The sequence below is a fragment of the Orbicella franksi genome, chromosome 11 (genome assembly GCF_964199315.1).
Source record: "Orbicella franksi chromosome 11, jaOrbFran1.1, whole genome shotgun sequence".
Classification (NCBI taxonomy): Eukaryota; Metazoa; Cnidaria; class Anthozoa; order Scleractinia; family Merulinidae; genus Orbicella; species Orbicella franksi.
The window spans coordinates 27,491,997-27,510,850 of NC_138155.1; the positions used below are offsets into that span (position 1 = coordinate 27,491,997).

General features: G+C 40.0%; 2 protein-coding genes across 2 annotated transcripts; both read right to left on the reverse strand.

Annotated features, from left to right (window-relative positions):
• Positions 1–793: 793 nt before the first annotated feature.
• On the reverse strand, positions 794–7,702 carry LOC145502628 (uncharacterized). The gene is made up of 5 exons (XM_081481964.1): positions 7,407–7,702; positions 6,328–6,454; positions 3,988–4,028; positions 3,299–3,567; positions 794–2,066 (listed from the first exon to the last, which is right to left on the reverse strand). Exons 1-5 carry the CDS (start codon positions 7,615–7,617, stop codon positions 1,515–1,517), a joined length of 1,200 nt encoding a protein of 399 aa, XP_081338090.1. The 5' UTR covers positions 7,618–7,702; the 3' UTR covers positions 794–1,514.
• Positions 7,703–9,389: 1,687 nt separating this feature from the next.
• LOC145502616 (uncharacterized) lies at positions 9,390–18,671 on the reverse strand. The gene is made up of 6 exons (XM_081481946.1): positions 17,605–18,671; positions 15,491–15,744; positions 14,695–14,848; positions 13,106–13,448; positions 12,303–12,340; positions 9,390–11,620 (listed from the first exon to the last, which is right to left on the reverse strand). The coding sequence occupies exons 1-6, from the start codon at positions 17,945–17,947 to the stop codon at positions 10,704–10,706; spliced, it is 2,049 nt and encodes a 682-aa protein (XP_081338072.1). The 5' UTR covers positions 17,948–18,671; the 3' UTR covers positions 9,390–10,703.
• Positions 18,672–18,854: the final 183 nt, after the last annotated feature.

The window sequence follows — 18,854 nt, forward strand, 5'->3', positions numbered from 1 at the left end:
TTTAAAGCTTTCCCCGTCCCCACCACACGAGAAAAGGTCCCCTTATTAAGCCTCCGCCCTCTGTAAGTAACTTTTTATGATACCTTGCTTGTTGCTTTGCACATTGCATTGCAAGAACAGATGCGGGGCTGAAACAGCAGAGAACTAGGTAACATTTGTTTCACGCTTTAGTGTGCATCGCACGCGTTAAGTATGGAGAACACGAAAGAAGCGCAAGACTTGCTCGACGCACAGCCGGGAGGGAGATCTAGTTTCTTGAGTTCTCTCTAAATTTCCTAAGTGCATCAGAACTCGATATACGCACAGCTAAAAGCATGAATCAATTCTTTTATAACATTGGTAATTGAAATAACGAGGCGAAGTTAACTTTGCTCGCATCATGAGCGTTGGATTATAATGCACTTTCACGGATACTTAATCTGATATTGCGGCGTTGTAAGCTATGTCATCACAAAACAAATTTCCATGTTGCACTAAGTTTATTACATATTTATACGACAATCAAGGGAATTCAGCTACTCTGATTGGTCAGGTTATCCTCTGCAGGTAGAGGCAGCAAATATTTAGGAACTAATCACGTTGCAGTTATTTTAAAAATACAGCTTGAGCTAAACACTGAGATAATCTCATCTGGTAAAATACATCAATGGCCGCAAAATATCCCCGACCTTATGCAGCAACAACAATAAAAACAACAATCCTTCATTTAAACACGATTTGGTTTAAAGCAATAGGTGTGCTTGTGGGGTCGTGTATCTAGCTAAAAATTTAAGAAAAACAGAAACATGATCAGTAATAATATAATAGTTCTACAATTCTACAATTCCAATAATTTAGAATTCTAATAAAATAATTTTAAAATCCGTCACGTTCTCAGTTGCTTTACGTTTGAATCGAGATCGCATTAAAGTCTAATTGTCTCGTGCCGGAAAACGCTGAGAATTAATCATTCGATGCAATTTTTCCGTCCTTTTCATTGGCCGAGAGCCAACTACATGACCTACAGATAATAACTGCCTACAAATAATGGCCTGCTCACGCGAAGTACCGTCTGAATGTGTTTTGCTGTAAATAATATTCTGCTCATGCGTAATTGTAACCATGATATCAGGTAAACAATGGCAGATTACTCCCCTGAGCTGTCAGAGAGTGATTTAAATAAGAAAACAAATTTGGTGATCGAATGATAAAACAGTTATTGAACTCGGTTGTTGCAAAATATCGTTATTTGTCTGTGTATCGCAGATCAATTATTTGCCTTAGCCGAAGGCTCTCCTCTGAAAAATCAAGATCCTTTGCTCAACCTCGTCCAATAGTTGTTAATTATTTGATAGCATGGTACAACTGAACAAATAAAGCTACTGTTGAGGCAAAAGTTCATCTTCGCAAAGTCCTTATAAAGCAGGTATTTCTGACACTGTCACAGACTGTTCAATGTGAAATTCACTCGTCTATTTATCTGCCGATAATAAACGCGTCGAATAGCGCTTTTATTTTAAATTGAATAGTTATAACTACGGGTTTGGTTCCTCTTCTGAGCTTTTGTCTTCTGTATCCTCTGAGCTTTTGGGGACATACAATGGTTCTGCGGTGAAATCGTCAGAAGGTGCCCTCTTGGGGCGATTTTCGTTGAGACTTTCTAGTTCCTTGACAACACAATGCATAGGATCTCGGTTAGATTCTGGACTGGGATATGGTCCCTCGAGGACATAATACAAAGGCTCTCCCGCGTCCTGACCATTAAGTGCCCTCGTGTTTACGGTAGTCTCCAGTTCTTTGATGACGCAGTACATTTTATCTTCCGTTTCTTTTGGAACATTGCAAATGTTTCGTGCCAGCCCACAAGGTTCCTTTTCAGTTGTGACTTCCAAATGCAAAGTGTGGTGCAATGGCCCCTTAGTGGATTTGTCCAACTGACTTGCACGAGTTGGGCTGTGTTTACTCGGGGGAGAGGAGGTCCTAACACCAAGCACGCGTGAACGTGAAGGTTTTGCGTCAGTCTCTTTCAAGGTTTCTTGAAGATTAGGTTCATCATATTGTCTGTTATCCTTAATGCATTTTCCGTCCTGTGGACAGAGCACATTCAACGTTAGGAGATGAGACCATCTGATCACCTTGAGTCCAGGGTCTTCTTGGCATGGGTTTCCAAGATGACACCTTGTAAAGAAAGTCTTTACAAGACGTCTGAAATCAAGATAGCATTTCGTACATTGAAATGACGCATTGTAGTACTGCGATTATTCTATTTTAATCTAGCGCCCTAATTCTAAGAAGCGCTCCCTTAGTTTCTGATAGCGCTCCCTCTTGGGTGTCATTTTGTTAAATAATCGCCCCTAGTTCAATAAGCGCACCACCCTCTCCTCTTGCAGAAGTGATATACCAGACATTGATATTGATTGGGCGAGGAATTTATTGAGTCCGCTTTTCTCATCTAAACGTTATTAACATCTTGAACAAGCGAATGGTGTTATGACTACGAGAACCGCTATGGCTGCAGCTCATAGAGCGGTTTTCATTTGAGTGTCGAAAAGTAAATGGTTTTGCTTTATCTACGCTACATGATTGGCCAAAAAACGCGCACTTCTTTTTCATCCAATCAAAAATACAACCGAAACCAATTGTGACTCGCTCGCACTTGTTTTCCCGCGCTTTGCTTCAGCTACATATAATTACTCCTAGTTTTGATTGGTTCATTGGATTGGCTGTACCTTTTGTGAGTGGTAAGAGTGATTACTTTAGTTTTGGTTTTACGACACTCAATTAAAAACCGCTCTAAGTTAGAGAATCAGTTGCTGAGATCATACTCCGATGTTTATGTCCAGAAGAGAAATAAGCGTCCATTCACGAAAATGCGCCCTACTCCAGTAAGCCCCCTCGGTCGCTCAATGGAATCATTACAGATTGAATAGAGCGGTTTTCAATTGAGTGTCGTAAAAAATAAAACCAAACCAACTAGTTTGTAGGTCTATTTTTTAACTAGTTTGTATTTTCTTTTGCTCACACTTGTTTATTGACTGATGTATATTTATATTATTTTAATAGTGGGCTTCCTGTGAAGTGGCGTTTTAGCTAAATGGAGTTGTCACTCTTAATAAAGAATTACCATTACCACTGTCAATTACTTACCAATCTCAAACCGTAGTAAAACCAAATTCAAAACCAAAACCAAAGTGATTGTCTAACTTACTTTTGACACTCAATCGAAAAACGCTCTAAACTAAAATCAAATGTCATTAAAGATGATCAGTAAAACCTGAATAGGAAAACAGGAAAACTCCACAAGGTTCTCTTTGTTTACCTCCGAAGAGCTAACAACAACTAACAAGGACTCATATTTGTCTCTCGGTTTGGTTTGGTCAAGATCGTGGTAGTCTGTGATGTCCACAGGAACGCCAACCCTCTGATCGTCTCTATGTCCGCCTTCCAGTGCGCGATATTCAGAACTCACCCCGCGCTGACTGGTGTTCGCTATCAGGGGCTGGTAGGGTCCTTGATGAGTAATTGGTAAAGGATCAGAGATGCACCTGAGCTGAGGGCCTGACTGATAGATAGGGTTGGTTACAATAACTAAGGAAAGAAGCGTGGTTGTGATACATTAGGATCATGACAGTTTTCAGTCGTACACAAACAATTTACATTAAACCTGCTGTATATCCGCCATCGGGGCTTATCGTGCATTATTTGCTTATAGATGCACGGCTGGAAATTATACTGAGAGCGCGTATATTATGGTTGTTGTGTTTTCAGTGCAACCACCGCCACTTCTCAGATGTGAATATTTTCGCTTTTTCATATTCTAAACCAAATAGAAGATGTTCTTCCTATGTTTCTCTTTCTAAGAAAATAATGCACTTTTGAGGTCTAGAATAACTGCTGAAAACACTCGAGTTCCTCTCGTGCGTTCACTAACAGTTTTTTTTCTAGATTTCAAGGTCGCCTATTTGGTAAATGATGCATATGAAAAAAGACCTAACAATCGATACATACGTGAAGTGTTTTCAGCATCTTGTCTCTCGGGTTGTGTCTGACTGTGAAGAAAAACGCAGAAAGATTATCTTTATACACAGACTTGTAAAGGAAACTGCTACGTTTTTTGTTTTGGCTTTTTACCAAGCGTATCAGAATGGGTTACGCGCATTTTGTCCGATTCTCAGACAAACGAGGCAAAGTGAATTCACGTATGAGCACCACTACATTATTGTGGTAATCCGACATACTTCGTCTGTTTTTAGAACCAGGTCGAAAACGCTGCTTTAGGGTGAATGCAGGAGCCATAATCAGGGACGGAGACCGTAAGCCTTGGGATCCGCGCGCACCTATGATATGGGACAATTTTTCTATTTTTAGAACAAATTGCGCCATCCTGACGTCATATATCCGCGCGGATCCACGCACATGTCGGGGGCTCCCGCGGGGATGTTGTCACGTTGCGTAATCAAGTGGTGAGAGTTGAGAGACCTTGAGAGATTATCTTGCGTATTCTTCACAGCGATGGCAGGGAATAAGGCAAGGAATACGAACCAGGGCGCTTATATGTAGTTTTATGCTCTGAGCTAACGGAAAAGGTGGGCTTTTCAGGGTCGAAAACACTTCAATCTCGCGCTGGGAATGAATAATAAGATCTACTCGCGCTAGTTGTAAGCTTACGCGTATGTTTTTGCGTTTGTTCTGATTTAAGAATATAGCAAGAAAACTCTCTACTCTGGTATCGAGTTAATTTGTGAGTTTCTCAGACAATGGTTAATCATAACCAAAACCTGTTTTGATGGTTTTTTATTGTTTCTGCTCGTTTGGTGAATTTGCAAAAGTTTCTGAAAGGAAAGTCTGACGCGTACAATTAGCTCATTTGCATAGTGCAGCTCGTGCACTTTCAAGTCCGAGTCGGTGTTTTCAATTGTCAACAAATCTTGACAAAGATTTCTTTCTTTATCTTTTGCGCTGAGATGCTGCAACAAATTTCACGAACGCAAAAAAGGCTAGTAACATCATGTGTGTTTCTTCAACATAAGCATAGTGAATTTCACACTGCGAAAACGAAAATAGACAAGGAGTTTTGATAACTCGATCAACAAAATCGAAATCGTTATTCGAAGTTGATTAAAGAAAGCGTCATCGTAACTTTGCTGATTATTTCTGCTTTATTCACATATTTTCAGCTCAGCTTTTAATATGTTCTCAAACATTTATCAATCTTAAACATATTTAAAAACTATAGAGTTATTGTTTGAGTTCGATGTACGCTTTCACACGAAAGTGCGGCGGAAGTACAATTTGCCATGTTTACTTGGACTGTAAAAAAACACGCATCGGCGGGCGCTCTCATTCATCGACAACAGAGAATTTACTGGATTTTTACACGAATAAAACTGAGCAGTATCTTCGGACGTAAAGTTATTGGGCCTTGATGAAACATCAAGCGTTGCTTACAATTCAGGCGAAACTCAAACTGACCAAACTAGCAATTATTTTGTTTTACTTTTCAATCGCGATAGACTGGCAAATTCCTCGCAAGCGTGTGGCAAGAGAAGCTGGGAAACTATGAAGTCCTGAAGCTCTGCTATATCTAAATATATCCAGCTAGTTTTTTGCTGTGTAATGGAAAAGCTGTTAATCTTCAACGTATGTGAAATTTAAAGTGGAGTAATGTACAGCTCATGTAAAAGAAGCATCCGTCGGAACACAGCCTGGTCAGCGATATATATAAGCTTAAAGCGGAACATACTTAAATTCGACACTGTCTTACTTCACTCAAACTGGAGCAGCTTACGACGAAAATACTTAAGCAAAATTCCAACAGACGTAAACGCGTTGAGTTGTGGGCCAAAAACATGAAAAATTTCGGGAATTTTGTACGCCATTTCCCCCGCGCGACATCCGCAAAAATCCTCGCAGCATGTACGCGCGTGTGCCGCAGGTGATGGCGCAATTTGTTCTAAAAATAGAATTATTGTCCCATATCATGGGGACAACCCCAATACTAGAAATGGCGCGCGCTTACGGTCTCCGTCCCCGATTATGGCTCCTGGTGAATGGTAGACCAGATCGGAGAAAAAAAGATGCGTTTTTCAAATTTATACAGATGAGTGTGGGTTGAGACTGAGATTTGAGCTGAAAACTTTCATACTGTTAATTTTTAATTGGATGTTTGGCTGGGGTTAAATTTTGGTCCCTAAGTAATAACTAATCAGACTATTAAGACTACACAGATCTCTGTGAAGTTTGTTCAGCATATTTGGGCTGGCTCCCAAACTCCACTTGACGGGGGAGTAACTGCATGATCGCGCGGTGAGGGAGTCTGGGCTCTACTCAGGTTATTGGTCTTCTTACCTGCGTTTTTTTCGCAGACCAAGTTGCAACACCACGCAAATCAAGACTTCCAGTAACAGGCATGACGTCACCAGGCAATAAGTCAGCAGAATACGACTTTCAGTCTGTCTTTTGTTTCCAGCTTTACCTAGAATGGTGACAACGGTCCTTCTCGTCCCCATAGCCCTTTTCGATTCTCTTAGCCAGCGGGACGTTGGCACGAGGAATACGAGAAACGAAGGGCTCCCTCGTTTCTCTTGCCAAGGCGCTGCCGGCTAGAGGAGCGAAAAGGGCTGCATTTTATTTTATTTTATCTATTTACTTTTTCTTTCTAATATTTATTTCTCTCGAAGATATTAGCTAACAAGCTACTCTGTAAATTCGAGGTTAAATAAAGTATGTGTATGTATGTATGTATGTACGAGAATGGATAACAGTGTCATTGGAAAAGCTCAGTTTTGTCTAAAAACTACACTGAAATAAGAACATTTGTTATGGCTAGTTTCTTAAGCGGGCAACATGAACCAAATCCTGCGCTGTGATTGGCTAACTGAGCGGACAAGATGTGCCTACCTTGCCAGCTCAAGATAAACACGTCGTCGCGCAATAAAATGGTGTGAAATCTCATAACTCCTATGCTCTATCTCATCTCTCTGAAGTGTCGTTTCTTTCCCCACGTTTGAAATTCTTTTTCTGGTCTCCAAGAGATTAAACTGGATGAACTGTGCGTCTAGTTAAGCCATATAAAGTATTTTGCGCTCATTTCTTGCGCTTTCGTTCGCTTTTCAGCGGAAAGAGAGCTTCGCATCATGTCCGGCTGAAAATTTCAAGGACGCCAAAGCATTCTACTGAAGAATTAAAAAGGACGAAATGCATCATTAATTTGTAATGAAGAAATTTCTTTCAGTCTCGCAAATTATACTTGATCTTCATCAAAGCTATGATTATTAATTTACGTTGTTCTGGGAGATATAAAGCAAATATTAACTTGAGCGTAAGAGCTTGAAACTAAAGAAGGATGCATGGATTTCATTTTCTTGCGTCTGCTAAGAAGGCAAGCTGTATGAGCTCAGTAATAACTCTGCAAATATATCAATTACCTCTTTCCAATTCGGTATCGGTGATATTGGTGCTATTGGAGTCGATCATGGGACATTGAATTTTGTTGCCATTATCTCTAGAAGAAGGATATTCTTTGCAGTTTTGTTTGGAGTCAGCACTGGAGTTGGCTTTCACATGGTGAACTATTGCCACTGAAGCTATTATCAACCCAAAGAAAGCCATCCTTACTTTGCTTTTAACGAAATTCATTTTCCAGCGCTGTGATAAACTCTGAAAAGCCTGTTAGAGAAATTACTTCTAGCGGATAAACCGTTGACTGATCATTATGCTCTGATGTGCGTAATTTTAACGAAAGACAGCCGAAACCGAAAAATTACTGTCGCCGTTTATCTTCCATTGGTTCCAAGCTGGAAACGGAAAAAAAATCACTGTTTCGTTTTAAGAAAGTGTAGATAACACTAACGGTAAACTAGACTATGACGATGTATTTGTGAGCATGAACGTGTGAAATGTTGATAATAAAATGGAGGCCGAGTAGAAAACGGAAACCGCAGAGTAACTAGTTTGTATAGGATGCTGACGGACTGGCAGCAGCCTCACACTGATGCCGGTTAGATTGTTAGAATTTGTCGTACTGTGGACACGAATGGAAACAAAAACAGTAAATAAAATTCTAAAACAAGGAGAAACGTAAATAGCAAAAAAGCTGTGCGGTGTAACGGAAGATTTCTCTTCACTTGCCTTCTTCGTAATCTCTAATCTGTCGCAACTTTTTTCTTTAATACCATGCATCTTCTCTTTTTTAGTATACTTAACTGTTTGGTGTTTTTCTCTCTTTGTAAGCAATTATATTAGGATTTCTTTTAATTGCAGGTTATTCTGTACAATTTCCCACCCATCCCCGCCCCAAAGAAAAGAAAAAAATAATACAGTAATTCTTGAGATAAGCATCCTAGTTGATTCTTTTTGTTTTCTATGACATTTTCAGTCTTTTTCTATCCTTTTCTATTAATTCACGTACATCATAAACTTCTACAACATATTACTCATAGATATTATATTTTTCTGTTCCCAATAAAGAAGTTGGTTTCATTCACTCCCTATCACCTATCAAAAAGGCAACATCTGGAAAATTGTACTACTATGTCCATACTCAAATGTCGCGCAGGCATTGCATTTCCAAACTACAAAAATATCCATTGAAAGTTGTCAACATAAATGGGAAAGACGATGCAATCTTTGTGAATCTGACAAGCTCTATTGTACAAGCTAGCAGTAGTGATGTCCACTTTAAATGTCTACCTCTACCCAATTCCTGATGCAATAGATACAACATTGACCGAGCTCAACAATCTGCAGACCAAGAGTTGTCCGAAGTGTTTAATCTCCTTGACTACTGTTTCACAAACAACATCACGCAGCCATCTCGCGTCAAGTCTGAGCAGAAACTTTTTGTGATAGGTGAAGACGATCCACAAGGTGTGCAAATTGCTTTTTTTTTCTCATACCACAAGAACAATATATTTTTTTGGCATTCTTGTTTGTCAATTATCTTGTTTGACTGTCTTATAGAAATCAAGGTTGAACGGATAAGTTGCTCTTTGGTCGTATGGAGGGTAGAGAGGTGTTGATGTTCAAACAGCATTTGCACCGCTTCCCGTTCTCTCATGGTGTACTTTATACCGCAACTACGAGCGCCATCTTAAAGAAAGATAAGGCATGTCCCTTGGTCTCTGTGCCGGTCAAAACAATAAACATTTAACTATCGCCTCAGCCGTACGATCGACACAAGATGATTATTCAATTGCTATTGTAAGAGCTGACTTTAAAAATGCACCGAGAGGTTCAATAAACCCTGAAATTATTCAATTGAAAACTTTTTATCTTTCATCAACTTTTAATCAATTTGTAAATAGTACTAAACGAGCGCCACCCTAATTAGCTTAGTGTTAGCTGTTTTGGTGTCACCCTTTTTAAATATCAATATCATTATCATTATTAAATGGAAGCATTTTTTCAGTCCAAAGGATTTCCAGTTGTAGTCTTTCGCTTTTACCAGCAGTGCTTAAACAAAGGCAAGGAGTAGCATTTCACCACAACCACAAGCGATCCTCGTCAAAGCAACCGCCACCATCGCAGTCAACAAACTTCCCTCACAACCATTCTGCCTCATAACCTATGAAGGGGAAAAGCTTCATGCGGTATTCAAATTTCTCCGGCGTAGTGTGGACGGAAAACATACGCCGTACGATCGACACAAGATGATTATTCAATTGCTATTGTAAGAGCTGACTTTAAAAATGCACCGAGAGGTTCAATAAACCCTGAAATTATTCAATAATAATAATAATTATTATTATTATTACGATACGTTTTCAGAGTGAAAATGCAGTTTTCAAATTTCTTCAGACTTGTGTGGACTGGACCCTAAATAAGAATGGCAACTGTTGTTTTTGCCTCGTCCTTGAATGGAAGAGGCAGCTCTCTAGATCTGTGTTGATCCGGTCTGAGTTTTGTCCTTCCATAAAATGAACTTGTAAAATGTTTCTTTGGCTCAAAATTTTGAATGACGTCGGTCAGTTATTTAACAGAGGGAAGAAAATAAAGTACGGGCCGCGAACTTCGTCAGCAAGAGGAAGGAGGATTGGTAACCTGGTCTCCAGGATCTTTAGGAAAGGGAAGAGATTCGCTGTAACTATCATATGGAGGTTCAAAACTGAGGCTAGAATTTTGTGATAAAGGACTGTGATACTAGAAGCTAGAGTATCCTTCATTATAATTCAATATAAACTTTGCTAGAAAACTACATTCTAGAAAATACTCTTAACTGCAACGTAGAAAATACTTGACTCCTTTTACAATTTTAAGTTGCGGTAATAGCTTACTACTCTTTCCAGTCTTTCACGAGTAGAACTTGAAGCTATTGCGAGAATAACCCAAAGCCTATTTTCAAACCCATTCGCGGTGGTTTAATAAAAATATCATGCGGTGCGTTTGTCTGCAACACGTGATCAACTGTCTTTAAGGCTGCCGCGGTCTGCAGTGAAGAACTGCAGTGTATGTTTTTTAAAGAAAAAAAGGAATTCATGATTGAAAATCAGAAGATAACTAATGTAACAAATTCGATCTGGCCATATCTTCCTCTTGTCACGCAATGTTCGGTAACACAATGTCACGAAATAGAAACCAACGAATTTTCATGCAATGCAAACCATTAACATTATCAGGCATTTACAGGCAACATCATTTTTAAACAAAACAAGCATTTTCAAAATGGTGGCCCCTTGAGACGAGATTGTTTCTTTTGATCATTGTACGCAGTGAAAACATGGCGCTCACGTATAACATTCTGTTGGATTAGGGCCTTCGAGTACATAGTAAAACGGTTGTGACTGGGTTTGTGTTTCATCAATAGCGTCTTCGAGTTCACTGCCGCACTCACTACAGTCAGAGTCTATAATAATCTCCAACCCGCTCAGCCGGCACTCTGATGTACTGTCATGTAAGCTATCACGAGCTGTATCAGATTCTGAAGACATGTTATCAATAGTATCAACTTTCTTATGTTGTTTATCTCCCTCACACGAATCATCCTCGACCACAAAATCAGATTCCAGCCCTATTTGGTCATTTACCACTGAAGTATCGTCCTCTTCATAAAATGTTAGCGAAGATAATGATAACAATGACGAAGAGTGCGCAACTGCCTCTACAGCCCTTCCTTCATCTTCTTGCGATGACGTTGCAGTTGATTGACACCTTACGGTCAAAACACTCGATGTTGTGCCAACTACAGTGCATTCTTCATTATGTAACAGTTCAGGTGAACATTGCAGCCCTTGATTTTTCCTCGTTGTTCCTGAGTCGCCCTGCTCGTGTGAAGCTCCTACAGAAATGTTAACGTAAACGGGCCCAGGCGAAGAATTTAAAGAAACGGTCGCTGTTGTTACACCAGGGGTAAACACTTTTTGATACGTAGAATTTAAACCTGAGGTTGTAGCGTTAGCTCTCGTCAAATCCTGATACAAGGAATGAGAAAACCGACGTAGTTCTGGATTATCTCGCAGCCTGCCCAAGCTCTCGTACAAGTTATTGTAGATATTGATGCTGTGAGGCCTGGTGTTCTCAACTAGTGGCTGGTAGACGTCAGCATATGGAGACACAGCGGAAACGGGGGATCCTGAGAGATTGACAGCTGCCATTGGCATCAGAACGAGGCTAGTGTCCGGACCTCGTTCGTATGTTGGATTTCCTGTAAGAACATTTTGGTAAATTAATGTCTTAATTTGAAAGGGGCCTTGGAAATAATACCTGGATTTTAAATGAAAAAATGCTCGGAGATAATGTTCAAATATTAAACTTGGTAATGGTAAGTAACTGTTATTCCTAAGTTATCTATGTTCTTGTTATGCTCTTGTAACGCAAGGTAAACTAATTTTCAGTCCTTTTTTGAGACTGTTATGTCTGTCTTGGTCACTGAAGAAAAGCTGTAGACAACCAGCCTGAATGGAGAAAACTTGTGTATAGCATATGCAATGGTTTTATTAAATACGAAATTGATGAATACAAGAGAGGAAGAAAGCGAAGAAGGGAGAGAAGGACTCTGTTTAATGGACTTTGTTTCGCCCGTTTTGGGACTAGATTTATTATTGTCACTATTGGTTTCATCTGCAATGAAAGTTACAGTTATTATAAACAGAGTATATAAGGGCTCCTGCTACGAGGAAATCCGATTTGAAGTTTTTACAAGCAGTAACGACACAACATCTTCAATATTCTTCCGTCAGACCGTGCGGACACGCTGATTGGCTCAAAGCCACGCTTATCAAGATTGTACGTTAGTGATAGTAGTGTGATAATGATGATGACTGATGGTGGTAGTGTTGATGTTGAAGAACTGAAAAAGACAGAACAAGAAAGAAAATCACACAAACCTGTGCTTCTTCTTCGTCTTTGCGCTTTCTTCATCTTCCTGGAAAAGGAAAGACATGAAATAAATCAGAGAGGAGAAACCGAAGTATTTTGACTCCTAATGATAATACTAGGGGTTCTCATTGCGAAGTGAGTGCTGCCGTTAGTAGCGTGTTTGTATGTAAATATGACAATGGGAACTTCAACGGAAATATAACTAATTTATTTCTAAAACAACATGGTTACATGTAATTTGAATGTATAAAAGAGATACAATAAATAATGACTAGCTATGTCATATACGAACCCCTTTCTAAGGCAAACAATGTACAATCATCCACAGAACAACATATAACGTGTTTTTGATGCCGCTGGACGAGCGTATTTCCCTCCCTGCCTTTCCTTTCTCCAACAGAAACCAACCATAGTCAGAGATGGTGGTTAAATCGCGAATTTGCAGATTAAAATCATTCACTGAGTAGACTTTATTGATTAAAAAAACTGCATTAAGATGGCCAAACGTAATAGTATTTTTATTTTCTATTATTTTTTCATAAGTTTCACCAAACCTCTTCCCCTCTACCCTCGTTTGTTATTATCTTTGTAGTGTCCTATTACTAACAAAACTTATGTTTCAAAATTTCTCCCGATTCCAAGGTGCCAGATTATTCACATCACAAAACTTATGACTTGAAATCTGATCGTGATACAGCTCATTCTCGTCCTCAGTTTCACTCGTTTTGAGATGTCGTTCCGTTACATACAGAAACGGAGGCTCTGGGGACGAGGATTGATTTAGCCCTGCCCTGAATGCAAAACAACTTACCGGCGCGTACGGAGTCGGGTGTGACGAGACGCACATTGAAACACAAAATAAATAGTTATTGGAGTCCACAAGATACCAAGGAACGCCCCAATCATAAAATATATCAATTGCTTGTATAACGAGGCGCTGTCAGCTTTGTGAATTTCAACTTTGTCTGTGACAAGTTCAACGGTTGATAAAGTTGTAGGACTTTGTTGTATGGTAGGCCGTGCAATAACTGTCGTATTCCCCGCTGAGTCTGTCTTGTTTTGGCGTTCATTATGATGTCTGCTCTGATTCACTGCAAGCTGGAAGTTCATCTGGTTTGACTTAGTGAAGCTCATCTGATGTGGTTTTAATGACCCTGTGGACAAAATACCCATATCAGTACACTATATAAGTCTTCTCAAATAGAGGCTATAAACCTAGGCCCCATCCTCTGCATCGTCAGTGTTATATGGTTAGCAGGGGACGTTAAAGAACCCACACACTTGTCGCAAAGAGTAGGCACGGAGTTCCCGCTGTTGTGGTCTGGCCTTGTCTAACGGGTTGGTGCTTCACACAGTGTTAACTTAACCTCACTGCGTCTTTCCCTCTTGGAGAGAATTGTCCAAGAAGAACTTCTATGTCTATGCTACGTCTATATGACGCAAGAATGCACTAAGCTATAGTCCTACTGCGCGGACAACCTACAAGTACCCTCTTATGGTAGGTAGAGTGCGAAAGCTAGGTATAGCCTATATTACAGTTGTTCCCTGTTTAAGAGGGAGCAAAAGGAGCTCGGAAGCTTGGGAGGCGAGAGATAAATTTAAAAACACGAGCGTGAGGGAAAAAAATCTGAAGGCGGAGGGAAAAAATCTGAGGGCAGAGGGAAGAAGTTTCGTTATACCTCTTTCCCCTGGGATTATTGGGTTACATTACTTAAACTTTAATTATTTTCTCAACAGAAATACATATTCATATATATAAAGCTGAGGGGGAAAGCCAAAAACAGGAACAAGTTCCCTTACAAATGGCCACCCAAACCACAGAAAAAGAAAAAAAAATTAAATATAAGTATAATAGTAATAACAATAAAACCGGTAATAATAATAATAATAATAATAGAAGAAAGATTAAGTTAATTTAGCATCTAACTGATAAAAATACGTCTTGCAAAGTCGTTTGAATTCAGAAAGAGACTCAGACTTTCTGACATGCAGAGGTAAAAAGTTCCAGGCTTTGACTGTTCTATGGAAATAAGAGTACTTCAGAATATTTGTTCTTGAATATTGAATTTTGAAAGACAGGTCAGCATTTCTCAGATTGCATGCATCAGTGTCTCTGGAAATAATAAACTTGGATAGGTTAATATTTAAAAGACCATTTAAACACTTGTAAAAAAAGATCAAGTCAAGTTGGATTATGTTTTTAAGCAAGACACTAGTGCCTCTCTCCATTCCAGGGGGGAGGGGTAGAAAACGTCTTAGATGCCTAATGCTATAAAAACCGGGATAAGCCGCCTCCGGCAGTATGGACCGCTTAAACCAAGGCTGAGTTCGCTTTTGCCTTTACCAAGAGACGGTGATTATCATCGTCTCTTACTTTTATCTAAGTTCGACTGCACTTACATGAACGGGTACCGCTAACTTTGAGAAGTAGACAAGATTGAAGCTCGTCATATGGAGGTTGGCCTCGCAGTCGTAAACTGAGCTCTGACTTCACCTGGCAAGTTGCTTCTAGAGACACGATGAGGCCGCTGTATCTTGAGGTGTTTGAGGCCAACTATAAAACAAAATCAAGAACAATCAAAATGTATGAAGACTCGGAGACACGCTGTGCAACATCGCACGCACGTGAACCAACAGTGCAGCAACAGTGTCAATCAACTTGTTCACTTGCTGAAACAAAGTGTGCAGCACTGGCTGGCAGCAAACGATTTTTTTTCTACAATTACACTTAAGGTAATCAACATCGGGACGAGATTGAGGGAGCCAGATCAGCAGAGAAGGCATTGCTTGCAATGTTACAAAGAAAGAAAGTGTTTTTACCGCGTAAAATATTTCTGAGGTGAACTTGTACTTGCAATGTTTTTTTTGGATATTTGAAGTAAATCACATCAGTTTCTTAGTTTGTGATCAAGCCTTGCTTTCCTTGCAAAACTGAGCACAAAAGGTTTGAGGGGAAAATGGTAGAGTTCTGATAGCTGTGGTCGATCTTCGACCAAGCTCGGTGATATTCGGAATTCTTCTGTTAATCTTCCGCAACGGTTTGGAATACGTTCGCTGACAGTCACTTGCCGACTGAATCATGTTGTTATTCATTTTTGCGTTCCATTTTCTAACTAGAATTTAAAACAAAACAATCAATTTCACGCTCACTGCAATAGACAAGGTAAGAGTCTTATTAAATGCGGTAATTGCTAACCCTCAGTATTATTTCCTTAGCACCCACTGACTGTTCTCTTGGATCCAGTCTCCACAGCCGTTTCCATCGTCCGGCATTATTGTACATCGAACTGTTGATGTCAATCTTGCAGTTGAAGACCTCTTCCGAAGCTTGCGCAGTGCACAGCGAGTAACGTCTTGTTTCAGTGATGTTTGTTGGCAGCGTGGAGACTGGGGACCTCTCACAACGAAGAGGATTACGGCCATTTTGAACAACAAGGCGAAACTTGCAAACTGAAGAGCAAAAGAGAAAATGCTTTAAGCAGACGGGCGGTGCACACGTTCCCTCGTTCCCTCGTTTAGCCTATTCCATGAAGACAACTCTGTCTAGACAACATGTTCTTCTTGTTACCTTATTATATAAAATTTTTGCGAGACGTTAATTTCGCGAATTTCGCAATTTAAAATCAATCGCGGAATGAAAGTGACGCGAACAATAAGTGTCGCGAACATAACATGACGCGAAAATTACGGGACTCACTTTATGTTACGGATGACATATAGTCCCGCCGCTGCGTTTTTGTTAATTTTAACGTTGTCGTCAAGGACATGTTAAAGCAACATTACCAAGGAGATAAACTGTGTGTTATTAAAAACGCGAAGTTTAAAGTGATTCAAAATACAAAATTTTCGCAAAACCGCGGAAATTAAGTGTCGCTAAATATGCGCACCTCAAAATCGCGAAATAAACGTGTCGCGAAAATTTAACTCATGTAATAAGGTATTTTATTTTACTCTTTTTAGTCCCCATGTAATGATTCCATCTGTTTTAGCATTTGCAGAGTTTGGAGGTGGAGGTCCTATCAAACAATATTTGTTCCTTCAATGATACTAATTTATATCTGGACACGGGTACAACGTCGGTGTAGCGAGCGGGAGTGCACAGATCGCGATCCAACAGCACGGATTGCAAGTGGCTGTAAAAAACAACCAAACATTCTTATTTTTTGTTTCGTGCTCTGCGTTCAAGTATTAATATTGTGGTTGCCCCGCTAAAGTCACGCTCAACCACCAGCAGGGAAGGCCTTCAATTCGTTCCTAGGATCTTTCTTTCTTCTGTCCCGCACGAGAGCGAGGCTGCGCTGAGGTTAAACGTGTCATGATTATAACACGCCTCGAGGCGTGGAGGATTTCCGGTAAAAACCGAAAATTTATTACTTCTCAAAAATGTAACAATGGGAGGTATTGTCGTAAAAGCATCGTCTACAAAACTCGAAACTGGCCAAAACATTGTTGCTATTGGAACAAAAATGATGTGTTATAAAATTTCACAGTCTTGATTGCTTTGTTCTGTTAGTTATTACTACACAATGAGGATGTAATGGAATCAAAATTAAGTCGTTTGAAAACCTTTAACCCACTGTCAGATTTTCTTCTTTTTTTCCTTGCTTCTTTCAGTTCGCCGTGAAAAGAACGCAAAATCACAGGTCAGCAATATGAAAATTCCCGGGAAAGTTTGATACTGTCGCCTTCATTACAGTGGTTGTCTGTCATCGCTTCCAGTCGCTTAGACGATGTTGACGAGAAGCGGCTGTATTCATTGGCGGGTTATGAGTCAGAAGATAAGGGTTGCATTTTCTAAAATGTTGGAAAATAAGTATCCTAGTGGGCAAGTTTTCTCCTTCTTTCTTCTAAAGATCATCATCATCATGTGAACGCAAACGAAATGGCTGAAACATATTGACCGGCCAATCATCGGGCTTTCATCAACTTCACCGTATTGGGGCTCAAATTATTCAATGAAAAGAAAGAAAATCACTAGGACTAGGGTAGAAAATAAATCTGTATTTGGGATAAGCTTAAATAGTATTGACCGCTAATTTCGGCTTTCAGACGTACAACGAAATAAAACGGATCCAAATCAGTTTTCAGTCAGTCAATAAATTCACTGAGAATAAACACAATGTCCGGAAGTGACCCGTGCAGTTTGCTAAATATGTCGCTTGACTCACGTTTTCTTTTCGTTAGTACGTTTTCGCATTCAAATTATGATCGATCCTACAAATATGATAATAAAAATGATAAACTAAATAATTACCTTCATAAAACAGTAGGGTATATATGTGTGATATAAAAATTCTGTAAAACGCCTACCTGGCGATACCTCTCCGTGAAGAAGCCGAGTGATATTGCGGTTATTCACACACCTTCCTTCATGCAGAAGAAACGTTGATTTAGTAGAGTTACAACGACATTGTAGTGTTTCTTCATCATGATTAGAACAGGGTCCTGTATTCTTAACGTTAATTGCTCCATGCCTTGCACAAAATTCCATCGCTCTTTCTGTCTCGGTACATATACTATCCATGTTGTCATCTAGAACTTCAAATTCATCTATTCCACTTGGTAGACGATGTACCTTAAGTCTCCTTGTCACAGCTGCACTGGGCACCACAAAGGTGTAAATAAAAACTAGTAAGAGATGATCAAAATTCATGACTGATAGCAACGAGAAAGAAGGTGAATCCTATGATAGCTTATGATCCCTGGCCGAGAAAACCACACATGGAATCTGTTGTACCATACCGGAAATGGCTACACGCTGGGTTGTGTGGGCAAGTATTGGTTGTCATAGGGGACGGGGTGTGCTCATAAACCACAGACGCCCATACCCTAATCCTAGACATCTGAAGACCATGGAGAAAACTGGAGAAAATTCCAGATGATTTACGCAAAACGAATCGCAAACTAACGCAGGCCTTTTGCGTTCGCGGGGGAAAAAAGCAAAACTACAACAACAATAGCCTGCGTAGCAGACGTGTATTTTCCTTTTCCAGACGGAGAGATCGAACAAGAAATCGACCAAGCGGACGAGCAAAGGAGCGCGCCTGGTGTGAGCAAAAAATTGGGGAGAAGTGGGGAGGGGGTGAGCGAGAAAGGGGAGAGAAGGCCGCACCCCTCTCCCGGCCCTTGCTCCTTATTTTTCGCACTCGCTCGCAGTTTCGTTCCCTTCGCGTGCCTTTTTGGAAACGCCTACCATGCAGGCTACAATAACAAAAAACAAATGTGACTTATATGACTCTTATGTCGCCAAAATGTCGTCAAATCATAGGCACTTTTTAAATCAGATGTTAGCCTTCTCAAAATTCAACCTACATGTTCATCCTATATATACCTCAGACTGAAACCAATATCTCTCTTCCGGAATTTAAAAAGTTAATGCCTTCTCTAGACATCCGCCCATCAGGAAAAACAAGAATAAATCAGGAAAGAGAGAAAAAGGGAAGTGTAGGCAGATGCAAACCTGACTGTAGACTGCAGACTACATTTAGGCCTGAATAGCGCTCCGGTTTGCCTGAATTTAACTCAGGTTAGTCTAAATAGCGAACAGCCTAGCCTGTTTA